The following is a 23,965-nucleotide window of genomic DNA, read 5'->3' on the forward strand; positions in this document are numbered from 1 at the left end:
CACTCATAATTTACTTTCCCGGGCCGCACAAAATGATGCGGGGGCCCAGATTTGGCCCCCGGGCCGCCACTTTGACACATGTGGCTTATGATTTTCAGCATCAATTTTTCTAGACTTTTAATGATTTAATAAATAATAATTTTAAAAAATCACAAAGAAGGGAATTTGCGATAAGTGAAGTAGCGATAATCGAGGGAAGACTGTACATACTTATATTATTACTATATATATTATTACTTGCCATTTCAGCTCTACATTAACCGCAATATTTGAGGGATTACTTTACCAGTGTTATTGGTTTCCAGTTATTAACTCAATACCATAGTATTACAGCTGTTGTTATTTTATGTGTGACAATATTGTTTTGCTTTTACAGGAGCCTTCCTAACCCCGTTTTTAGTCCCCCAATACAAACACACGCATTATGCCAAGCAGATGTTGCAAGCAGGTTGAAGTCCACCATCATTCGAAGTTGCGTTCTGTTGTCAGACAACATTCAAGTTGACTTTGTATTCTACAGTTAAACACAACCATGTTTCATTGGTTCCTGGTGGGGTTGCTTTTCCTGCCATCTCGTACCCACGCCGCCAAAGACGATCGTCCCAGCTGCCGGTCGCTGACCGCCACCTTCTGCCGAACCGTGGGTTACAGCACTAGCCGGTACCCGAGCGGCGTCCAAGGTTTCAATGTCCAGCAGTTGAGTCAGATCGTGGAGACGGCGTGTTCGCCTAATATCGCCATGCTGGTTTGTCGTGTGGCATTCCCGGAGTGCTCCAACGACGACGCTCGAGCCAGGCCCTGTAGGGCCTTGTGTAACAGGGTGAAGAGCGAGTGCGATGCCGCCCTGAAAGCCAAGCGCCTGGTTTGGCCCAGCAAGCTGCAGTGTGACACGTTACCAGAATCGAACTGTGTGCAGGTTGGTGGTCCTTGTTGTCGAGTTCTTGCTTTAGATATCTCAACACAATTTAGAATCTCTATAAAATATGTTTTTGGGGCACGATTGGCTAATAGGCAGGGTAGAAATGAATGCAAAATGGCTGCTTTTAATGGAGATAGTTTTGATGGTGGGTCCTTGAGACTTTTTTGTGCATTTTGTCATGATTGACAAGTCTACCAAATTTTAATTTGGTTGATTAAACTGGTCTCTGGGGCTGATTTTTGCAATTGCAAAATGGCCACTTTAGACTAACTTCTGACTTAGGGTAAGGTTGCCAGAGACTTTTTAAAAATGTACCCTGTCATAAAAAATAACTCCACCAAATCTGACTTTTTAAAACTTTTTGGCTGTTTGTAACTCATTGCAAAATGGCTACTTCATATGAAGATAACAGATTTCCTCTTCAATTTGGATAAGGCTTGTTTGGACATGTTGTCATGTCCATTGTCATTGTTATTATGTCGGTATGAAACCGGTTTGTGTGCTAACTTTCCAGAAGAATGTGACCAAATGCAACATGTTGTCTTGACTCTAAAATGGCCGACTTCCTTTAGAATTCAAAGCACCCCTGTGTTGTTGTTCTTTCAGGCTCCACAAGCACAAGCACGGTCACCACCACCACCACCAACAATCTCTCCATTATGTCAACCCATCTCAATCCCCTTATGCAAGGATATCTCATACACCCAGACTATCATGCCCAACTCGTTAGGCCACATGTCACAGGAGGACGCCGGCCTGGAGGTGCACCAGTTCTACCCACTGGTCCAAGTGCAGTGCTCACCTCAACTCAAGCCTTTCCTGTGCTCCGTCTACGTCCCGGAATGCCGGGCGGGAGCCGTTCGTTCCCCGTGCAAATTTCAGTGCGAGACGGCCCGCGCCGGATGCGAGACCTTGATGAACAGTTTCGGCTTCAAATGGCCAGAAAAGCTGAATTGTGAGAATTTTTCCACGTATTCTTGTGAGCAGGTAAGCAAACATACCCTACCCTCCCTTACCCAACCCTACCTACCCAACCCTACCTACCCAACCCTACCTACCCAACCCTACCTACCCAACCCTACCTACCCAACCCTACCTACCCAACCCTACCTACCCAACCCTACCTACCCAACCCTACCTACCCAACCCTACCGACCCAACCCTACCTACCCAACCCTACCTACCCAACCCTACCTACCATACCCTACCTACCCAACCCTACCTACCCAACCCTACCTACCCAACCCTACCTACCCAACCCTACCTACCCAACCCTACCCAACCCTACCTACCCAACCCTACCCAACCCTACCCAACCCTACCTTACCCTACCCTACCCTACCCTACCCAACCCTACCCTACCCTACCCTACCCTACCCTACCCAACCCTACCCAACCCTACCCAACCCTACCCAACCCTACCCAACCCTACCTACCCAACCCTACCTACCCAACCCTACCTACCCAACCCTACCTACCCAACCCTACCTACCCAACCCTACCTACCCAACCCTACCCTACTCAACCCTACCCTAACCTACCCTACCCTACCCTACCGACCCTACCCTACATACCTTACCTACCCCACCCTACCCTAACTGACCCTACCCTAACTGACCCTACCCTAATTCTTTCTTCAGGATCCCAGCGACGTTTCTGAAACGGCGGTTTCGACAAAGTGCGAGCGCATCACCGAGCCTCTCTGTAAAAATCTCCAGTACACCGAAACCGTCCTGCCCAACGTCCTGGGCCACAAAACGCAGATGGAGGTCGGCGTACAAGTCAGCGCGTACTACTCACTGGTCAACTTGGCCTGCTCACCCCACCTCAAGACCTTCCTGTGTTCGGTCTTCACTCCCGAGTGCAAGGATGGAAAAGCCAGGACCCCGTGCAGGACCTTATGTGAGGTGGTACGGTCCAGCTGTGAGCCAACACTGAGGGATTTGGGTTACTCCTGGCCCGAGGCGCTCAAATGCAACGCTTTCACCACCGCATCCTGTCAGCATGTAAGAAAACAGTTGTGCAGTCACTAAAACAATATCAAGCTAATTCTATTATTTTCTGCATAGACCAAAAAGTGTCAGGGAAACTACAAAAAAGCACACATGCAAATTGCCCCAACATGGATGCCAATTCCAAACGATTTGTGGAAAAATAGGAGCATGTCACAATTGGGAAGTGTTTCACTTACCACTAGTAGGCAGTGTCTGACTTTGGGAGTTAAACAAAAGTGCAGAGAGGGTTTCAAAAATTCAAATATTAATAAGTAGACACAGTTATTAGTCTTTTGTGGCACATCTTGGAACCTATTAAGTATGATAGACGAGGTATTACTATAGCCAAAGCACACCTGCAAAATGATATTAAAATGAAGTCATTCAAAGTGTCTAGTCGAATCTGATTGGACGTCTAGTGTCGTCAATAGCAACCACTGACTAAGTGAGCTTTTGTCCCCACCTCGCAGTTTGGCGTGGGCCAGGGCGGCGGCGTTTGCGAGCCCCTCAGCATCTCTATGTGCCAAGGCCATGTGCCTTACAACCAGACGCTGATGCCAAACCAGCTGGGCCACGTCAGCCAGCGCGACGCCGCCGTCAAGATGTCCTTCTTCCACTCTTTCGCGCAGTCCGCCTGCACGTACGACATCCGGCCTTTCCTGTGCGCCGCCTACGCCCCCCGCTGCTCCCAGGGCCGGATGTTGCGACCCTGCCGGAGCTTCTGCCGGTCGGCACGCGACCACTGCGAGGCTCGTCTGGGACGCTATGGCGTCTCGTGGCCACCGGAGCTGAACTGCGAGGACTTCCCCTTGCGCGACTGCGTCACCGTATGTACCGACGACTTTGGAATCGAGAGTTATGTTGGGGTCACGTTTCATTGCCATTTTCTCTATTTTTTTTACAGGAGGACAACAGATCAGATGTAAGCATTCGCAGTACAAAACATGGAGTACTTTTCCAAGTACAATGGTACCTTAAGATACGAGCTTAATTGAGCTCGTATGTCAATTTACTCGTAACTCAAATGGACGTTTCCCACAGGAATAAACTAAAAACTTATTAATTTGTTCCAACCATCTGAAAAAAAAACCATCCAAAACAGGATATTAGATTGGAAAAATATATATATTTGTTTTAATTTGTCATCTATTAACAAAGTAACAAATAACTAGTGGTTTAAGAGTACTGTTTTACCTGAAAAAAAATGCAATGCTCCGCCCAGTGCTCATAGAGACAGGAATCAAAATTTGTCTTGTATCTCAAAGTAAATATTTGCCCGAAATTTTACTTTTTAAAAATACGGTAAGTACACATTGCGGCAGAAAATAAAATGGGCTAAAATATTGAAACACTGGAAATAAATGACCAGGTTAGGCTAAGGTATTGTGACGTTTTGACCATATTAAGTGAAGTTAATGCTTGGATGTTTGCTCACAACAGTTGATGAACGCTGAAGGGATCGTCACCGCGCTCCTGACTGGAGGCCACTTGGTTGGAGGAAAATGTCAGTTTTCCTGCTGCTCTAAACCTATTTTTCCCTATCATGATTATATTTTTCTTCCCAAACAAAGCTCTGACCATCAGGACCGCACGCTTGCTGCTGACACTTGCCGATGTATCCTTTACTAATGTGTGTTAGCACTGATTTGTGTTTACCTTATATATAAATCAGACTGGATTATATAAGTTGCATTTTAGGGTGGGACATTTTTTGAGCAAAAACATACTATAAAAATTAAAAAAAATGTTTAATGGGGAACAACAGGCTTTTACAATTTCATAAGTAGAGGTATATATGAAATACTACCTATAAGTATAGATGAAAATACTACTTATGAAGTTGTAATGTTGCGAAACCCTTTGACATGCGAATTATCGTTCCAATATACAAAATCAAGACCTAAATTATGTATCCCCGAAACGTGTATAATAATGATAATAATAATAATCGGACATAGGCTTTATTATCATCATTGACTCGACAAAAAAAGCCTATAATTGTCATCATACCCAGCTGCGTATGACGAAATAGGTAAATGAAATTGGTATCTATTATTTTATTTTGAAATGGCCGCGTTAGCATTGCATCCTGCTTGAGAAACTCCCTAGGGTGGCCCTCTATTGTTTTCTCACAAAAACAACTCTCCAAGTGCGTTTTATAGTTAAAAAAAGACAGTCTATAAAAGAATGTGCCAGTTTCCTGAGCTGAGGCATGGCAGGCGGACCATACCGGAGATCTAGATGTAATGGAGTACTTCAACCTGGATCACTACGTAGCGGCCGCCAGACGAGAGTATGTGGACACCTATGAAAGGAGGCAACCGCCATCTTATACTCAAGCCAATATGAATGAGGCCTTAGCTCAGAGGGGTACGACTACGGTCTATTTTTTTGATGAGCTGTCCACTTTGAAGTTTTAAGCAATTTACAAAATACAAATGCAGAAGTCGTGACCGATTCCGTAATGTGTATGTGTACTTTTTTGCCACAGGGTTTGAATTGGAAAATGACAGCTTGAATGCACTATGGTGGGAGTACAGTAAGCAAGGAAGGCTGGAGTACGACGACTTCATCGCCCTATTGACCAAAATGCAGATCCTTAAAGGTACCAAAATATATGCTTTCATTCTTGTCTCTTAATATTAATTAATAGTCTTGTTGTCCCAAGTTGGGTACTTTACTGAATTGGATAGTTTAGCCTTGACTGAGCCACCATTTTTAGTCCTTTTCTTTGTAAAGTAAACAAACAAAAAAACAAAAATCTTTTTTAATCCCATATGTCTTTTGACAGGGAACCCAAAGTCTATTGCAAGAAATGATATAGGCAAATGCAGGTTTTTAGTTCCGATGGTTTGGCGGTCAGTTTTTTGCTCCCAAAAAGGGAGGAAAAAAATCCACGTTTTTAACATCTTCAGACAAATTTTTCACAAATACAACAGTATTTTATATTTTATGTAACAATGCTCTAATTCACTCCAGTGTACTCTAAAAAATCTTTTAAAAATCACTTTAAAAAGTCACAATTTTGAATGAAAAATGTGATGATTAGAAAATAGTTTATTAATATATCCAAATGAATAACAAACATACAAAAACGTTCTATTTGTGCAGTCGAACAGTACCATAAGAAGTAAGATAAGGTTAACACATGCACATAAACACATCTAAACAACTTCAAATTTTGAATTTAAGAATTTTTTTTCAGAAATAATCGACTCCATAGTGCAATTTCTTCCTTTATTTTTTTCCTTAAATGTTATTTGGCTATCTTAAGCACAGTTGTCTTTCTTTATGGCCCACTTGAACAGATCGCTTCCACGCCAACCTCCTCAATTTGCCGTGCGACTGCCAAGTGGCCAGCTTCTCTTACAAGCAGGTACGTTTACTGTAGCCCGACACTTCATTTTCAACTACCACATTGAAACCCGAGAGCCATTCATGAAATAATATCTTTATTAGTGTGAATACGTAGTACAAATTAGATACAACAAACACTTGTATTTAAAGTCATTGTGAATATAATAATCTAAACATTGATTCAAACTAAAACTAGTACTCCCTTTTAATGTTAAGTATATGTATGTGTAGGAATTTGTAAAATTGATCATTGATTCATCATTTTGAGATAATTGACTATCAATTGTGAAATAATCGCAAAAATAATCAGTGATTAGACGACCACAGGCAAATTAATATTTTGTGACTGACCTAATAAATATGGAAATATGTTTTTCTCCTTCCAGTTCTTGAAGTCGGTCATCGTCTGAGGACCAACGTGAACCGACAAATGTAGTAAAAGCACCTTTTCATCTTTTTGCAAAACTATTTTAACATCTACAAATGTGTATACATAGGTTATAAACATGTTGAAATACATTTCTAGTGCGAATTAGTGCTGTACGATATGATATATAAACCCATTTAAACTTTCTATCCACATTTCTTGTCACGATTATCGCATAAATAGATCAGATGACGCCCAATTGCTACTTTGATGATTCCATATGCCGTGGTAGTACCACCAATCGGACATAAGGTGTCACTATCAGCCAACTGGAGCCACCTGCCACCCATATGTGAGTAATGCATGCAAGAATATTGCAATATACATCAAATTAGAACTACAAATATCTATTTATATGAATTGATTTTCTCTTAAGTGGATATTTTCCAAAAACGGTGTAATGTAGAAGGTTAGTTTATTATATTTTCAAATTTGAGAGAGGCTTGGGGATGTATCATAACTGTCGTATAATTCTGATAATAAGAAAAAAATGCAATATTTTGTCGCATATCAATATCTGCCGTTCACATTGTTCCATATAGTTATCAATTTAATTTTTTCATATCGCACAGCACTCGGGTTTGATATATAGGCAAGTGCTAATGTCAATAAAGTGTATAAAAAATAGTGGTAACTTACACAAATATTAATTTCAGAGTAGAACTATGAAAGTAAATTATTTTAAGTTTTTGGACTTTTTTTTTAGCTGTACTGGAATCAAAAAAATGAGTCGATGAATAAGATGACTCAAAACTGTTGTTCTTCCTCACATGCTCATGGTCACTTGGATGAACTAGATAGGGGAAAAAAATACATTATTATGGGGTTGTATACAGTATATATGTAATGTTGGTACTTACATCATCATACTGGAAGGTGGCGCTGCCCTTTTGCGAGGTGTCACGGCGTCGGAATTGATCTGAAAACGACGCACGTTGTTAATAAACTTGGGTTTTATATTCAGATGAATTGGAGATTTGGCGAATTCGTACCGGTCAGGGCGCGAAGTCGAACGCAACAACATACAAAATCATCAAAAGGGATTCTTCCGCTAACGCCGTAGCGCTTCATGACCATGTTCATTGCGTTTGGGCTCAGATTGTAACCTGCACAAAAAAATACATGGTCAATTTCAAAAAATTAAAATATACAATACTTATATTATTATTATATTATATTTATTAATATATTTTTTCAAATGATCAACATTGAGGAAAGAAGTAGTACTACAGTCATAAAAGAAACATGTTTTGAAAAGTATCAGAACAAATGCAATCAAATTAAAATACCAAATATGACTACAATGTAATATTTTGCTATCACTTTTGTCAATTTGTAATCAGAGATAATGCTGATATAATAACTTTATTTAATATTTTTTAATAAGCATGCAGACTTCCCCCTAAGCAACCAAAGTCAAAGCATCACCATATTTCTGACCTATATGACCTTTGACCCTCTTCTCATCATCCCCTCTACCTGGCAAATTTGACTTTAATATGCTTTTTGGTTATTGTGAAATTACCTTTCTGACCTTTGACCTCATACTCCAAAATTGCTTATTTACAAACATATCCTGCAATTTTCAATTTGAAGAATTCCTTCATTCATTTTTTGCATCATCTCATGAAATATATAAATACTTAAACTCTCTTTGAATATTTTACCTAATGGCGGAAGTAACGAGTGGATAAAAAAAGAGAAGTACAAATGTATTGGGACATCTATAGGAAATGCAATACAAAAGCATGAGCAAATACACAGGAATTACCTATGGCGTTTCACCTTAAGTATTATTAATTATATCACAACACACAAAAAATGGAGTCCTATTATTTTTGCATTACTTACCCAGAGATCTGATGGCCTGTTGCATTTCCTGTCCCTCAACCGTACCACTACGGTCCCGGTCAAAGGACATGAAAAGGTTCTTCCAGCCATTCAGGGCTTGCCATAGGTCTTTAAACTCTGCAAAACCCATACTGCCCGACATGTCTCGCTGTGGACATTTGTCAAAGATTGCATTAGCACAGAAGTGGGCAAACTTTTCAAATCTGTGGCTTTTATAAAATGATTCAACATTAGGAAGGATACATCTAGCATGTTTATCATCAGTCTGCAGGTGTCCATGTTGAAAGCTGGGTTGGAAAAAAAAAAATACAACATGGCTTAGTTAGTAGTAGTCTATCTATCGAGTATATCTAGGAAAACTAGATATTAAGTCATACGTTGATAAGTGCCAGAGATGCCAGATTGAGTGAGGCATCGTTGTAGCTCGTCTGCAGAGATTTGACCGTCCTATGGAAACGCATGGAAAAAAGCAATAGTTACTATTGATTTGATCAATTTCTATGTCGTGTTGAATTCAATTTAAACTGACTTGGCCAGCAACCGCTGCAAAGTAGCCGTACAGAGGATCCTGCTGCTGCGCCTGCAAAACATTTTTAGATATTTTTTTTTAATCATGGATTTAAATGCCAAAATATCTGCTAAAATTAAAATCAATGAATTCAAAAAAGAGGATAATATACTGAATTTTGGTGAAAAATAAATTAGCACAAACTTAAAATATATCGAAGACACACATTAACATATGTTGAAAAATTGAAATTGAAATGAAAATATAAATACAAAATAATAATTTTAAAAACATTTATTAACTTATTAAATTCAAGAAAAATATCCTGGAGGAAAATGTATGTTTTTAAATTAAAAATGTATCCCAAAATAAAACGCTTTAAAATTAATAAAATGAAAAATACAAATAATATAGACAAAATATTACGTGTACCTTTCTGCGTTACGTATAGATTTTGGGCGTGCCGAACATAAGTAAAGCTCAAATCCCATCGAATAAAATAACACTAAGTGTAAATCCATTATCAATGATCTGGCACTTGATTATATTCTATTTTTAAAAACTGTAATTGTTAAGAGCACCTGATTAAACCACATTGGCCATTTATCCTCCACACCTTTTCTGACTAGCAAGACTTGGCCACACTTATCCATCTGAGGTAATATAAATAAAGTAATTCATCAAGTCACATCTTGTTCACGGTTTTGTTTATGAACGTTTGTATTTTTCTGAAAAAAATCAATGTAATTCGCCTAACCGCACCCCTTCGCAACGGACGAGTAAAGCCCGGGGCACGAAGCCCTTTTCTCGGCCGCATTTCCTCCAATCCTCGCCCTTCTTACCATTCCTCCCGGAGCTGCACCGTATCCAGCGTAGGCCATTTTCAACCAAAATTGTGACAAATGCAGAGATTGCTCAGAAATAGCTCGATGGAGGATTGTTAAATGAACTAATAGTAAAGTTATTTTCGGCTCCTCCTACAAGTTTAACGTCGCTAATTTCTTATTTTCCGGTTTTGTTAGAGTACGAACACTCACCAATCAAAAACTAGTACTTCATTTTTTTCCCACTCGAGGGCGTGTTGTTCAACGAACAAAAACGTCGGTGAAACATTAAAATCATTTTTTAAAAAGTTTTTGTATCATAAAACTGTATTCAGAGACATGAAAATTCAAGAAAAAATGTACAGGTAATTTAATTTATTTAAAGATAGCCCTTCACGATCTAACGCTCCCATTGGTCGGCTCTGATCATATGACCTGTTATTCAGCTACTTTGCTCTAGATGGCAGGCTGACTAAACAAGTGGGTTAAGATACACAAAGAAGACTTTCTGTTGGCGGTAGAACAAAACATGGCGATTTAAGGAAATTAACTGTGTAGATTTTGGTCGGGTTTCTTTCTGTTTTTAGACCATTAAACTCGAAAATGTCTGAGAATTTGGAAAACCCAACACTTGAGCAGCGAAAGAAACTCTTGCAGGAGTTGCTAGACTTTACTGAAAAATGCCAGGAGCAAATACAAGGCATGTACGACGCACTTGGATGGACGCCGGACTCCGACATAGAGAAGGTCATTTTTATTGATATATTTGTGTATAACTATTATTTCCTGTCATAACATACATTTCACGAAATGTCACTAACTGAACTACGTCTATTTTATTTGAATAGAAGAGGGGTGAATGAACAAAAGTTCATTCCTTCCCAGTCAAAATGTTTTGAATTCCAATTTAAATAAAGTTAAAACGATTTTTTTGCTACCGCCAATTAGGAATCAACGGCTGCAGTAATTAGAATATTCCTATGAAAATAACAATAAATAGAAGTGTTTTTACTATTTTCGGCTTTTTTGTTTTTATTGTCATTATCAAACAAAAACACGTTAATAACATTTACTGTTTTGAAAAGAAGTATATTGGTACTTAATTCAACAGGATTTTAAAAATTAGGTATTAGAAGTTTTTTCCCTTTTTTCTGCATTCAACAATGTAAACAAATGAAAAATATGTAGGGATATCTGCTCTCCAATCAGGATGTGATCATTAATCTTTTTTATTTTATTTTTTAAATCCAGGAGCCTAAAGAATTGTGTCCATACGACCCTGGCCATCTTGTCCCTGTACGTAGCATGGAGCGACACAAAATCTTGTGCTATCTCAGAAAGATGGGCTACTCTTCAGAAGAGCAGGTGACGCCATTTTAAAATCTTGCATTTTAAAAAACACAACGTTAAGTAATCAATCATTTTGTGTCTGGCAGGCTGAGATGTGTCACTCCCCTGGCTGTTACGACAACACCTGCGTCCAAACTTTTACGATGAGTGAGTGAAAATGTCACTGTAGTATTATACGCATTATAATTCGCAATGTCTTGCTTCCTTTTTGTGTTATAGAATCCTGAGATGATATATATTTTTTTTTTTGCAGATAAGGACCTTCAGAACCAGATGATTTTAAAAGCCAGATCAGCTGCGCCACTCATGAAGATGGAGGGTGTCTTCTGGCAAGGTACTGGTTTCCAAAAATTATATTATTTTTTGGATTTTTGGAGTATAAATCGCACCAAAGTCAAAGAATGGGGAAAAAACGTGGCACTGTTTTTAAGTGACAATTTTGTAATTAATTGGAATTTTAATTTTTTTTATGTGATCATCAGGCCAGTATTCCCAGCACCCCGCGGACGTGCCGCAAAACCACAAGCGCGCCATTTGCGACCTGACCGTGGCCGACCGCCTTGCACTTTACGACAACGTGATCGGCGCCCTCCGCCCAGAAGGAGCCGATGCCGCCTCAGCCGGCGACGAACTTTACACGGACTTGGTGTCCAAGCTGAAGAAAGGTAAAAGCCACGTTTTGCGACTGCCTCACCCTAGCTAAAACGCGTGTCCACATCAGCCGAGCGGCAGGACGAGCCCAAGACGCATCTGGAGTTGATGGCGGAAATGCGGGATTACAAGAGGAGGCGGCAATCGTACCGTGCCAAGAATGTTCACATCACCAAGAAGTCCTACACGGAGGTATGCGGTTGGGTCTCGGTGCCATTTTTGGGTGATGCTAACGTCGCAACAACCTGGTAGGTCATTCGAGAAGTCATTAAGGTGCACTCGGAGGAGCTCGGCAGACAGTGGAAGGAGCAACGGCAAGAGGATGAAGAAGAGAAGGTGAAGGAAGAGGCCAGAGAAGGAACTTCTCAAAGGTTTGTTAATTTTTTTTTTATCACTGCCACAATGAATCACCTCTCTCATAAATAATCTCATACCCAATAAATTGGCATATTTTTTTATAGTCAATTGATAAATTTGATACACTATTTTGTCCAAAAAAGTCCCCAAATTCTCTTTTTTATTTTTATCTTTTATCACTGTTTCCTATTGGGTACAATTGATATTGACAAACAGGGGCTTGCAACCTAGGGCTCCTGAGCCTCACCTGGCTCTTGTCATCCTTCCGTCGTGACTTTAAATGACTTTACCACTAGACAGATGTCTAACAATTCGGCATTTGGTAGGCGTCGCCAGGACGAGCGCCGGTCCGCGTCTTCGGAGTCCCGCCGGACGCGCCGCCGCCGTGGCAGCCGCGAGAGGAGCGGGGAAAGAGAGCGGAAGAAGAAAAAACGCAAGAGGTAAAGTCCCCTTTTCTCCAGCCTTGCCGACGTCGGAATTGTACTCATACCTTCTTTGCGCAGGGATTCCCGATCCCCGGATGACAGATCCCACCATGGCAAAAAGAAGAAAAAAAGGAAAGAGCGTGGGAGGAGCGACACTTCCTGACCCGATTCATTGTGTCAATAAAGTTTTCAAAAATTAACGTGGCATTTTTAAAAGCGGAGTTCTCCATGTTGAATATTTGAACGTTGATGCATTGAGAAATCCTTGTAAAGATATTCTTGCGTTAAATATTATGCTGACTTCTTTGAATCTCCAGTTGTCAATTCGTTGCTGTGATTTGCTGTCTCCTGCTGGTGATAGAGGGTACTACGCACTGGCTTCCTGATTGTTTGGCAGTTTTTCCAGTGAAAGCCACGGAATTTTGGACAAGAGCGACACACCAGTAGAGGTTCAAAGGTCGCCGTGCTCTTTTATTTCAAGCATTTCGGCCTTTGTTTAAATGTTAAGCTGTTTCTCTCATTGGTATAATAATAATTATAGTATAATAATAAATGTTTCCTCTGGGTTTTATAAATAGGAAGTGCAAGTTTGAGTATTTACACAAAAGAGGATGAACACATCATAAATTTAAGTTGTTTTGCCTTTCATTTTCATGTTATTTAAAAAAAAAAAGCACAAACCTGCAGGAAAATAAATAAATATCGCACTTCTAATCAAACAAAAAAATCTCAATTTTTATAATTTCTACTAATTGTGTGTATTTTGATATTTCTTTTCATTAGATGGATCATAAAATAATGCACATTTTTTTATTTTTTAAACTAATAACCATTATTTAAGGCATTCATGGTCATTTTCAAATGTGCCATTTTTGTTTTCATTTTCCAGGAAATTCAAATTTTTTCTTTCTCCGCTTCATCTTTTTGGACCGGCGCCAACTGCCGCCCGGGTGACCTCGGCGCCCTCTCCATCTCGGCCTCAGGTATTTCTCACCTTACCGACAAGAAGACCAAGCCGAGAGCTCCTGCGAAGAAGCCGCAATCTCCCGCGTCCAGTCCAGGCGGGACACCGTTCCCGGGGAATCATGCAGTGAGGACGCCGCCGCCGCCACTTTTCTTCTCGTCGTCTTCTACCCGAGAGCGTCAAACTTTGCACCATGGCAACCTCCGCTGACAAGGTACTTCCTTTTAAAGCCTTGGCTGCCAATCACATCAACTAAAACTGCTTTTAAAATGAAATGTTACCACATTTGCTGTACTTTAACCTATTATTATTAAATTAAAAAAAGCTGATTGAATAGCTTGCTATTGTTAAATTGAGCTTACCATTTGCAGAGATGCCCAATCAATCTGAAGTGGGAGGTTGGCAGTATATTAATGTTTATTCACTGCCACTGTCCGGGCCTCCAAATACTTTAATTTGTTTGGACGTCCATTTTTAAAACTTGGTTACCACTTGGAGACGTTCAATCTATATGAATGTTCGTTTTCTGCCCTTTTAAAATTAGTTTACAACTTGTAGATGTCCAATTCATTGCAAGTGGGAGGGTGGCAGTGGATAAAATATTCCTGCATTTTCTGTCATCCCTCCTACTTCTAAGGATTTGGACCTCCATTTACTGTCAATTGCACCTACTTTAAAAGGGGCTTTGAAAAGTACATTTTGAACGTTTAAAATGGGTTTATCACTTTTAGATGTCCAATCTGTGTGGACTGGGAGGTTGGCAGCCAATGTATGCACATTCATTCTAGTAATAAATTCGTTAAATATGTCAATTAGCAACCAGAAAAGAACAATAATTTGAGGGAACAATGGGGAAAAGTGATTTTTGGTTAAGTATAATCTAGTACGAACTATTAACCTAAAAATGAAGTGAAATGTGATGAGGCTTGTATATTTCCACAACTTTTAATAATTATTAGGACTGGTTATTGAAAAAGTTGCTGTGGAAAGATAAGAAAGGCTAATGTAGGTCACCTGACTGGCCTTGCGCTCCAGTGGGGCTTCCACGTCACCCTTTCTGCTTCTATAAGTATGCTTTAGTATTATATATGTATATATAGTATATATAATTCATTGAAAATTAACATTTTCCAATACACGTAAATACAATTATCTTTTGAAAATAAATAAAGCTGGATTAAAAAAAAGTCATTAGAAATAAATATAATAGATTCATTTTCCATTCCACTTATCCTTACAAGGGCCATGGGGGGTGCTGGAGCATATCCCAGCCAACTATGAGCAGTAGTCGGGGGACACCCACAATTGGTTAGCAGCCAATCACATTGCACAAGGAGACAGACAACCAATCAGATTTTTTTTGTGGGAGGAACCCAGAGAAAACCCACACAAACCTGAGATCGAGGGTTCGATTAATGTATTTTTATTTCCTTTTCCACTTTTTTGTTTATAGGCGTCTTCACGCCGGACGCTTTTGGTCCTGCTGCTCGCCATCGCGGGTGCTCTCTGTCAGGACGATTATTCCGGAAACCACTCGGGTCGGAACCGACGCGCGACTGTGCCGGGGGTCCGTCGAAGGACCACCTAATGGCCTGGGTGTGACTTAAATCTACAGGTGAGGAGCGGACTTTGGAGGGCTCCTTTCCGGACCGCTACGACCACTCCAGACCCGAGCAGCCAGGTCCGTCACATCCCGTCCCGTTACATCCCCATACCCGATGATTCTGACCAAGCACTCGTCCCCACCAGAGTCTTCTCACGGAGAACAGAACCCGGAGGAGGATGACTACGACCCGTACGGTCCGGCGCCCACCCGAGTCACCATGATCACCGAGGACGCTTTCCCCTACGTCACCGCCACCGAGTCGCACTACGCCAAGGAGGACAAGCCAGGTCGGAGGAGGGTGGGTCATACTCCATTGATGCCGATAGACGTCCGCTCGAGGAGTCGATCCGTTGATATGTAGTCCAAAACAGAAAGCGGTACGGTTGCCGCTTTATACCAGGGCCGCAACGACGGGTCAACTGATATCAAAAATATATGAGCAAAAAAATAATAATAATTGACGGTCTTTGCAGGTGCCGTTCAAGCGCCCCGACGCGGGTACTTCGGAGGAGTCGGGCGGCGATGCCGCTCTCGGCGAGGAAGGCCCCACCGAGTGCGACTGTGAACCCGGAGAGCCCGGATTCGCCGGTTTTGCTGGATCTAAGGTGCTAGCCTCCATTTCTAAGTAGGGAGTTGAAATGTTGCACCATGAACACAACACACTTTTTTGATGCTCGCAAATACTGCCAACTAAATCCTTTTATAATGATACTAAATTGTACCAATTCTGTATTAAATGTGTGAAAAAGGAGGAAAAGTATTCATTAAAATCAGACTAAATTAAAAAGAGCCAAGATGGCGGCATGTATGGGTGTAGCGGCTCTTTGCTCTCCAGTTTGGTGCTGTATCTTTTTTATTTGAATAACAAAAACATCTATTGTCAACGGCATTAGTGGTGAGCGGTTGTCTCACAGCTCTGGGGTTCTGGGTTCAAATCCAAGTTGGTCCTTCAGTGTGGAGTTTGCATGTTCTCCTGCATGGGTTTCCTTTGGGTACTCCAGTTTCATCCTGCATTGCAAAAATATGCCTGGTAAGCTGATTGGACACTCTAAATTGCTCCTAGGTATGAGTGCGGTGGTTGTGCGTCTCCCCGCCCCCTGTGAATCAGCTGGGATAGGCTCCAGCACCCCCGGTTCAGAAAATAAAAACATTTAAAAAGTTGTACTTCAAATTGAATTTTTTTTATTTTTTATATATACATACAAAAGGAAATGTAATGGAAAATATAGTACATAATTCCGACCTCTTGTTACAATTGGACAGTGAGCATCCAATAGGTATTTCCTCTCATCCCGAGTCCTAATTGGAGTTTAACTCTTTGCTTCCCATCAGGGTTTGCGAGGCTTTTATGGCAAAGATGGATCGCCGGGACATCAAGGGAGAGAGGTGAGGCTGCAAAATCAGCAACATATTATCCCCCAAAAAATAATGACATATGAACCACTAACTTCTCTATTTTAGGGTTACAAAGGTACCAAAGGGGTACTAGGACGAAGAGGAGACCCGGGCCCAGTGGTGAGTCACTCAAAATGACAGATAGAAATGAATGCCATCCCGACCACACTTTTTTTAGCCTCCGTATCCCGACTCACCTGATTTTGACCATCTGCCGATACCGCTAATATATTAACAGAACTGCCAAATACTACGTATCTTCCGTAGTTTACGTCTGGTGCCGTCTACTGTCCGTTGATTTTAGGGGGATCCTGGACCCGAAGGTGAAGATGGAGGTTCAGGTTTCTCTGGAGGCATGGTGAGTCAAAATCTAAAAAAAAATGACAAACCACCCCAAAAAAATATCAAATAATTACATTTTTTAACATATATATTTTTGTTCTAGGGAGAGCCAGGACTTATGGGAGCTCGTGGTGAGCCCGGAGAACCGGGTCTGAAGGTAAAAGGTTCTCCCCAAAAACTCACCAAAAAAAATGAACAAAATTTGCCCTTAAACTTTTTTTCCTGTATTTTAACCGATCAAAAATCATGCTCTTGAAATCAAACATCGTTTCTTTTTGTGCAGGGCGACTCCGGCATGGAGGGACCACGTGGAGGAGTCGGAACGCCCGGTAACACTGTATGGATGCTCACTCCATAAAGTAAATTTGACATTATTATTAAAATTACACATAAAATTGCACTTCCGTCCACCTCATTTAGGGTTCTCGTGGTGACACGGGTTCTCCGGGATCAAGAGGAGGTAAAGGTCCCAAGGTAAAATAAAAATAAAAAAATAAACAAAAATATTTTTACGAGGATTCATGCTTTATTATTATTTGATCATATACTGAATTTGTGTGAGTATTCTTTTTAAATTGTATTTAGGGATCCGTGGGCGAGGAGGGCAAAGTCGGAGTTGAAGGACCAGAAGGCCGAAAGGTAAACAAACTAGTTTAGAGCTCTTCTCTATGTACTTACTTCAGTCACCGTTAGGTGTCGCCATTGAGTTGTAATGGTTTCGTCTGCTTGGACAGGGTCAAACTGGAGCACCCGGATTCTCCGGAGATGTTGGCGATAGAGGCTACACCGTAGGCACTCTTTTCATTCTTTGAAATAAGTCAATTGATACGTTTTAAATGAATGTACTTTTTCATTTTATTTCAGTAGATTTGTGAGAAAAACTAATATTCATGCTATTATTGGGCCTGATGTGGTCACGTCATAACTTTAATCCATTCATCATCCGTACCATGCATTCACATAATGGTCGCGGGGGTTGCTGGATCATTTCCCAGCCGACAAAATTAACAAATGGCAAATCTGAGTAAAGTTAACCAGAAAAACCAACTTGACTTTATTCATTAAATAGATGTTTTTGTCTATGTTTACATTTTTTCTATGAATATTTACATCCTTGTTGCCTTCAGGGCTATTCCGGCCAGACTGGAGGCCCAGGACCAGTTGGACCGAAGGTATTCAATAATTCTCGGCTTTTATTGTTTATCTTATGGAAACAGTAGAAATGTTACTTTGCAATGGAATTTCCTTTCCCTTTCACTTTTTTTATATTATGATTTATTCCTCACGTACTGTATAAGTTCAAATGAATAAAAGGTTAATTCTCCCCCCTTTGGCAGGGCTCCAAAGGGATGGGCGGAATTCCAGGGAGTGACGGTGACCCCGGAGAAGACGTGAGTGTGTATAAATAATAAAATAATAAGTATATGTACGGTTAACATACCTGTCAACCTCGGCCTAAGGTTTCCTTGATGAAACATTATTAACAGATTATTTATCTGAATATACTTTTCTAATCTGTCTCTTTAGGGTCCAATGGGTGTCCCGGGTCTGATGGGCGAGCCGGGTTCCTTCGGGGCTAAGGTGATGTCACAACCGATTTATGCTAATACATAAATATATGTATAGAGTAAAAGGAAATGCGTCAAATATTTTTTTAACTGTTTCAGGGCAGCAAAGGCGAAGTCGGCGTTAGAGGACCCCGAGGCCGAGAGGGCGCTAGGGTGAGCACGCAATGCGGGTTTGATTTCCGTCCCGTTAAAACTTCCGGGCTAACGGCTAACAGCTAATGGCTATCAGCGCTAATCCTAGCAAAGCATTCTTCAGCTGTACCATGGATGCATCACATGTTTTTTTAATTCTTAAGTGGTATTTCCTCATTTGTTTTGTCGCATTGACATATGAAAATGCTTTTGATTTCCCAAAAAATTGTGTTTGTGGTTATGTAATCTCAAATTCCACTTTTCTTTACTGTTGTACTTTATAATTGTGTACATTTTCTCGAGCTAGTTTAACATTTTGATGATAAAAATGCTTCAAAAAGTCTGTCCTTCCATCAGGGCACCGGTGGAGAACTTGGAGATCCTGGTATACCTGGAAAGCATGGACCGAAAGGGCTGCAGGGACCAATTGTGAGCGCTGGCTAAAAATCATTTCACACTTGTCAACAACATAAACTTGAATATTAATCATAATCATAATCATCCACAGGGACCCAAAGGCGAAACTGGACCAGACGGAGAAACGGTGAGACCAGTCATCTAATCTAGTGTAAATTATCTTTTGTCTTCATGCTCAACTCACGATAAAATATGGATTTATTACATTCACGTAGCGTGTCGGCCTTACAGTGGGCGGATCTGGGTTCAAATCCAGGTCTGTGTGTGGAGTTTGCATGTTCTCCCAGTGTGAGCATGAATTGTTGTTTGTCTTCTCGTGTCCTGTGATTGGCTGGCCACCAATTCAGGGTGGCCCCGCCCCGCTTCTGGCCCAAGGTGAGCTGGGATAGGCTCCAGCACCCCCCGCAACCCTCATGAGGATAGAGCGATTCATAAAATGAGATGAGATTTTCATCTACATTTTTATTTCTAGTTTTTTAATCTTCAAAAATGAACAAAACAAACATTTACATTGAAAAATCAGTTCACTTGTATCTTTCTATTCAATTAAGTCTAGTTAAAACGTATTCAAAATCTCATCCATCTGTGCCAATGATGGCTTATTTTCAATCATTTAACCCATTGTTATGTCCTTTTTTCTATAACGCAGGGTATAAAGGGAAGGAAGGGAGCAAAGGGCGAAAAAGGACAAAAGGTACATTGTTTTGAAAGTTCAGCCAGGTGAAACATTGACACGCCTCTTCCTCCTTCTCAACCACTCATTCTGCATCTGCTTTCAGCAAGTGAGCGGTGGCCGCGGGGACAAAGGACAGGTGGGTTAGCTTACCGAGAGCTAACAGCTAACGGCGGCTGCCAATGACTTCAAATGTGTTTGTAACAATCCATTTGAATGATTTATTATTATTGTGTAGAAGGATCTTTTGAACTTCATAATTGATAATTTTATTCTTTTTTTTCAAATGCTTTCATTATTAATGATGATTAACTTCATTATTAATATGACTGTTCATATATTATTTTTTCAATTTTTTGTCATTGTATTTACATATTTCAAGAAAATTATTCTTTCTGCTTTTCCCATTTCTTTCCATTTTTGTCATTTCAGCGCGGTCCTAAAGGCGGGGTGGGTCGGATGGGCGAATCGGGTCCAGGGGGTCCTCCCGGACTTCCTGGGCCCCGAGGGAACCGCGGCCCTCTCGGAGACATCGGGGTCAAAGGTCAAGCCGGACCTAGAGGAGTCCCCGGTCCAACGGTGAGTCCCTGGTCACGTTGAAGTGATGGTTGGTGATGGCGTTGTGACCCAATGTTGCGTTCAGGGTCCCGGGCTGTCGGACGAACAGGTGCTGCAGCTGTGTCGCAGCGTGGTCACGGCTCAGCTGTCGCAGTACGCCTCCTCCATCCGGGCCAAATGTTCTCAGGGCTGCCCCGTCAACAACCGTGCGCTCATCGGACCACCCGGAGCCAAAGGACCCATGGGATCGGCCGGCAAAACTGTGAGACAAAATGGCCGCCTTTTTGACCCCAAAATACATTTTAGGTTATTTGGCATGCATTTTTAATGTAAATACATTTTTATTTGATCAGTAATATAATAATAGTTATTTTTGTTCATTTTTTTCCTCTAAATTTAAAATCTCCTCCCTCGATTGGGCGACAAACGTAAATACATATTTTGTTTCGTATTACAAAAATATGAAAATAGTGTATGATTGTTTGCAGGGCAAAGCGGGCAGAGCAGGATCCAAGGGGGCACGCGGTGTTCAGGGCGATCGAGGCTTGGAGGGCGAGAAAGGGGCGCAGGGTGAACGAGGTCAACGCCACTCTTCATTTTTTATTTCATTTTTCATTGATTATATGGAAGTTCATACTCTCTTTTTGAGCAGGCAAAAAGGGGCCTAAAGGAATAACTGGTGATTATGGGAAAGGCTTCCCAGGACTTGATGGACCACAAGGGGTCACTGGTGAGTTTGTGTCTTTATTAAGAGCAAATGGGGCCACTATTTAAGTGACTGGCTCCATCTAGTGTTAAAACTGAGAAGTGAAGCTGTATTTAAGCTTCTTTTGCGGGCCATATTCCACAATATTGGCAAATGGGGCTGCTGTTTAGTTACTGTCTCCATCTAGTGTTAAAACTGAGAAGTGAAGCTGAACTTAATATATTGTCATCTTTTGCCATTAAAATCTGGCAATACTTTGGATGGAACTGAGCTTGACTTTTGATGTTTCTTGTTTAATTAGGTTTCCCAGGCGAGCCTGGCGTGGCCAAAAACGGCATGGAGGGTCCACGCGGCCCCCGCGGGTTCCCCGGTTCGGTGGGCGTCACTGGAATGCTGGGGAACGCCGGTATTCCGGGTTTCTGCGAGGCTCGGGACTGCAGCATCCACGCTCCGGTCATGCGAAAAGAGCAGGGTTTGGTTAAGGGGCCCCACAACTCCTACTAAAGTGGGAAATTTGAGAAATAATAATATATATATACCCATATCTGGAAAGGACTCATGGGGTTTTCCTTTTTGGTTTCATAACAGCAATCTTGAAAAACATATTTATAACGTTTTGAGATTTTTTTTTATCTCTCTGTCATCACAACTATCTTTGGCTTGAAAAAACAGTGGAAACCTGGTGAATCCTTTCCAGATATGCGGAAAGTAAATAAAGAATGGCGTGTAAATATAATGTAAAGTATCACAAATACATGAAAAATGCTTTGAAGTGTGTCTGAAAAACTGCTTTCTTTCTTTCTTTTAAGCCCGTTTGATTCGGTGTGGTGAGATTGGTCGCTAGGCTAGGGAGTTTTTGTTTTTTTTCGTTCAAAGACTTTAAAGTAGTATTGTGTTTTTTTTTTTTTACAACTGTTTTAAATACTTCATTAAATGTGAAATGTAATAATTCCGTGGGATTTGTGGAGGTTTTTGAGATTTTGGTCAGTTTTCTAAACAAGTTTTTTTCATGATGACAATAAAGGCTTTTGAATTTGAATGAAACGGTTGGTTCTTTGACACTGAAACGGGAGACAGTCTTTACAATTTAAATGATTGGCGACCAGTCGAGCCATTGACGGCAATAGTCGTCCAAACCATTTGCAGTGAGGAGATAGTGACGTAATGGATGAATTTCTTGTGTTTTTGACTTCCTTTTACATCTGGGTGTCGGCTCGTCAGAAGGTTGTCGTGGCCGAGTGGTTAAGGCGATGGACTAGAAAGCAATGAGCTAGTCATCCATTGGGGTCTCCCCGCGCAGGTTCGAATCCTGCCGACAACGCATTTTGAAATCTTGTGACATTTCAACTTTGAATTCACTCGCATTTTCACATTTGATGACGTATTGCTCGTCGGTTTAACCCAGCTACTTTATGGTGGTGTGACCATTCTTTTCTTTTTCAAATTAAATCTAATCGTATCAATTCTGGCTTTATTTTACGAATTCGAATCAAAGGTAATTTTAATCCAATAAAGATTGTACCTGATTCATTTTCTTGTTATTGTCTTTATTAGAATAATCCGAGTTAAGAACGTTACATACAATCGTCACTTTATATTGAAGGTGAATTTCCACTACTCGGAAGCGTTGCTTAGCAACCGCAAATGTTGTAATGGCGACCTGGCTAGCTAGCTAGCAAGCTAGCTTAGCTACGATGGAAGACGATTTGGACGAACTGTTGGACGAAGTGGAACAAAAGTTTTGTCACAACATTTCCGTCTCGTACGACAAAGCGGCGGACTCCAAAAAAGAGAAAACAAGTGGAATAGACGGGCCTCGAAATGTCAGGTAAAACGAGCTAACGTGGCTAAGCTAAAGACCAGATGGTAGTATATCCTTACTCCAAATCCTCAGTGTACTAGCTGTATTTTGTTTATTATACAACGGCTTTAACTGATATTTTCTCTGTGCCAGCAGATGTGAACAGAAGACAAAAACCATAAGTGAAGACATTGACGCACTTTTGGAGGAATTTGGGGAGGAAGCTCACAACACACTTCCAACTAAGGTAATAAATATTATAAACAAGAATAGCAGAAACTGAGGTAAAAAAAAAAAAAATGTTGCATTTCAGACTGCGCACTTCTCCAAAGGTGAGCAAATCAATTATCCACCTGGAGGGAGAAGGTATGGTTCAAATACAAAACGATTAAAAATAAGATTTAAGATGAAGATGTCAAATTTGTGATTCCAATGATGCATTCAGGTGCTGTCCTGTTTATCTGGGAGGCAGTGCTGTAGAAAATGGAGTAGGAACGGCGACATCTAAAAGGTGACTGGATGCCATTGACTGGGTTGTACGTCCAAATTTTGTCGGCTCATCCATTCCCAATGAATTGGACATTGGTCTCCGTCAGAGGGCCGCAATGTTTAAATGCACGTTTTGTTTACATTGGGCAACTGTAGGTCATGTGACCAGCTAAGATGCACGTCCTGCGACTTCCGGATTGTGATGTTTGACAATCACGAGTGGGATTCGTCGTGCAATTACCTCTTTCTCAGGTGAGTCAAAATATGGCTTACAGGAAATACAAATTTGTTTGTGTATAAGTAGGATTACATAACAACAGCCTGATATTTACAATAATTCAATTTTTGATGCCTGAATATAGTTATATAAACATCAATGGGGAATACCTAGATGCATATAAATAATCATGATAATTTCATACAATGACTATCTAATGACATTGTAACCGATCCAGTTTAAATTTAATTACATAGGAACAACATGCCCGAGCACAAGAAGCTAGCAGCCAAGTTGAGGAAGAAGAGCGGCGTCCGGGCATACGCTTGCCAGTGCAGTTGGTTCACAGCATCGGACGTCATCGATTCGTCCCTCCAGCCGAACCTCAAATGGGCCTGCGCCAGACACCCGGACTGAAGAGTCCCAAAGACTCA

At 41.0% G+C, this 23,965-nt stretch overlaps 5 protein-coding genes and 1 non-coding gene across 6 annotated transcripts; 5 read left to right on the forward strand and 1 right to left on the reverse strand.

The window, feature by feature from the left end:
- Positions 1-461: 461 nt before the first annotated feature.
- On the forward strand, positions 462-6,844 carry LOC144199507 (uncharacterized). The gene is made up of 11 exons (XM_077721177.1): positions 462-916; positions 1,526-1,906; positions 2,560-2,925; positions 3,384-3,740; positions 3,818-3,835; positions 4,354-4,417; positions 4,485-4,528; positions 5,133-5,283; positions 5,405-5,518; positions 6,222-6,289; positions 6,657-6,844. The coding sequence occupies exons 1-11, from the start codon at positions 533-535 to the stop codon at positions 6,678-6,680; spliced, it is 1,971 nt and encodes a 656-aa protein (XP_077577303.1). The 5' UTR covers positions 462-532; the 3' UTR covers positions 6,681-6,844.
- Positions 6,349-10,120, reverse strand: sri (sorcin). The gene is made up of 8 exons (XM_077721179.1): positions 9,899-10,120; positions 9,078-9,128; positions 8,926-8,995; positions 8,792-8,835; positions 8,549-8,696; positions 7,690-7,803; positions 7,558-7,616; positions 6,349-7,490 (listed from the first exon to the last, which is right to left on the reverse strand). Exons 1-8 carry the CDS (start codon positions 9,935-9,937, stop codon positions 7,464-7,466), a joined length of 552 nt encoding a protein of 183 aa, XP_077577305.1. The 5' UTR covers positions 9,938-10,120; the 3' UTR covers positions 6,349-7,463.
- A 174-nt stretch (positions 10,121-10,294) lies between these two features.
- On the forward strand, positions 10,295-12,973 carry snrnp48 (small nuclear ribonucleoprotein 48 (U11/U12)). The gene is made up of 9 exons (XM_077721178.1): positions 10,295-10,627; positions 11,132-11,245; positions 11,317-11,377; positions 11,484-11,564; positions 11,713-11,895; positions 11,952-12,073; positions 12,134-12,252; positions 12,565-12,678; positions 12,742-12,973. The coding sequence occupies exons 1-9, from the start codon at positions 10,484-10,486 to the stop codon at positions 12,824-12,826; spliced, it is 1,023 nt and encodes a 340-aa protein (XP_077577304.1). The 5' UTR covers positions 10,295-10,483; the 3' UTR covers positions 12,827-12,973.
- Positions 12,974-13,820: 847 nt separating this feature from the next.
- Positions 13,821-21,871, forward strand: LOC144199681 (uncharacterized). The gene is made up of 26 exons (XM_077721492.1): positions 13,821-13,841; positions 15,081-15,165; positions 15,243-15,308; positions 15,377-15,514; positions 15,693-15,838; positions 16,566-16,619; positions 16,695-16,748; positions 16,933-16,986; positions 17,074-17,127; positions 17,254-17,307; positions 17,391-17,444; positions 17,556-17,609; positions 17,705-17,758; positions 18,098-18,142; positions 18,308-18,361; positions 18,498-18,551; positions 18,638-18,691; positions 19,028-19,099; positions 19,179-19,214; positions 19,737-19,781; positions 19,867-19,899; positions 20,193-20,339; positions 20,404-20,580; positions 20,807-20,897; positions 20,971-21,048; positions 21,326-21,871. Exons 1-26 carry the CDS (start codon positions 13,821-13,823, stop codon positions 21,526-21,528), a joined length of 1,977 nt encoding a protein of 658 aa, XP_077577618.1. The 3' UTR covers positions 21,529-21,871.
- A 377-nt stretch (positions 21,872-22,248) lies between these two features.
- trnas-aga (transfer RNA serine (anticodon AGA)) lies at positions 22,249-22,345 on the forward strand. Its single transcript is given in 2 exon segments — positions 22,249-22,285; positions 22,301-22,345. It is a non-coding gene; the product is annotated as a tRNA-Ser (tRNA).
- On the forward strand, positions 22,277-23,948 carry cfap418 (cilia and flagella associated protein 418). Its single transcript, XM_077721672.1, has 6 exons — positions 22,277-22,852; positions 22,982-23,072; positions 23,139-23,191; positions 23,271-23,336; positions 23,471-23,566; positions 23,789-23,948. Exons 1-6 carry the CDS (start codon positions 22,719-22,721, stop codon positions 23,946-23,948), a joined length of 600 nt encoding a protein of 199 aa, XP_077577798.1. The 5' UTR covers positions 22,277-22,718.
- The last annotated feature ends 17 nt before the right edge of the window (positions 23,949-23,965 follow it).

The sequence above is a fragment of the Stigmatopora nigra genome, chromosome 7 (genome assembly GCF_051989575.1).
Source record: "Stigmatopora nigra isolate UIUO_SnigA chromosome 7, RoL_Snig_1.1, whole genome shotgun sequence".
In the NCBI taxonomy this organism is placed as follows: domain Eukaryota; kingdom Metazoa; phylum Chordata; class Actinopteri; order Syngnathiformes; family Syngnathidae; genus Stigmatopora; species Stigmatopora nigra.

What these genes read in the sequence shown, in the direction of transcription:
- cfap418 (XM_077721672.1), top strand. Translation starts at nt 22,719, where the DNA reads ATGGAAGACGATTTGGACGAACTGTTGGACGAAGTGGAACAAAAGTTT. An exon ending in ACAACACACTTCCAACTAAG is followed by an intron (nt 23,073 to 23,138) that starts GTAATAAATATT and finishes GTTGCATTTCAG; the next exon opens with ACTGCGCACTTCTCCAAAGG. An exon ending in TATCCACCTGGAGGGAGAAG is followed by an intron (nt 23,192 to 23,270) that starts GTATGGTTCAAA and finishes TGATGCATTCAG; the next exon opens with GTGCTGTCCTGTTTATCTGG.
- sri (XM_077721179.1), bottom strand. Translation starts at nt 9,937, where the DNA reads ATGGCCTACGCTGGATACGGTGCAGCTCCGGGAGGAATG. An exon ending in GTGCAGCTCCGGGAGGAATG is followed by an intron (nt 9,129 to 9,898) that starts GTAAGAAGGGCG and finishes AATGTTTTGCAG; the next exon opens with GCGCAGCAGCAGGATCCTCT. An exon ending in ACAGGCCATCAGATCTCTGG is followed by an intron (nt 7,804 to 8,548) that starts GTAAGTAATGCA and finishes TTTTTTGTGCAG; the next exon opens with GTTACAATCTGAGCCCAAAC.
- snrnp48 (XM_077721178.1), top strand. Translation starts at nt 10,484, where the DNA reads ATGTCTGAGAATTTGGAAAACCCAACACTTGAGCAGCGAAAGAAACTC. An exon ending in CCAAGAAGTCCTACACGGAG is followed by an intron (nt 12,074 to 12,133) that starts GTATGCGGTTGG and finishes ACAACCTGGTAG; the next exon opens with GTCATTCGAGAAGTCATTAA. An exon ending in AGAGAAGGAACTTCTCAAAG is followed by an intron (nt 12,253 to 12,564) that starts GTTTGTTAATTT and finishes GGCATTTGGTAG; the next exon opens with GCGTCGCCAGGACGAGCGCC.
- LOC144199507 (XM_077721177.1), top strand. Translation starts at nt 533, where the DNA reads ATGTTTCATTGGTTCCTGGTGGGGTTGCTTTTCCTGCCATCTCGTACC. An exon ending in CAGAATCGAACTGTGTGCAG is followed by an intron (nt 917 to 1,525) that starts GTTGGTGGTCCT and finishes TTGTTCTTTCAG; the next exon opens with GCTCCACAAGCACAAGCACG. An exon ending in CCACTTGGTTGGAGGAAAAT is followed by an intron (nt 4,418 to 4,484) that starts GTCAGTTTTCCT and finishes TCCCAAACAAAG; the next exon opens with CTCTGACCATCAGGACCGCA.
- LOC144199681 (XM_077721492.1), top strand. Translation starts at nt 13,821, where the DNA reads ATGGCAACCTCCGCTGACAAG. An exon ending in CAGGTTTCTCTGGAGGCATG is followed by an intron (nt 16,987 to 17,073) that starts GTGAGTCAAAAT and finishes TTTTTGTTCTAG; the next exon opens with GGAGAGCCAGGACTTATGGG. An exon ending in CAGGACCAGTTGGACCGAAG is followed by an intron (nt 18,143 to 18,307) that starts GTATTCAATAAT and finishes CCCCTTTGGCAG; the next exon opens with GGCTCCAAAGGGATGGGCGG.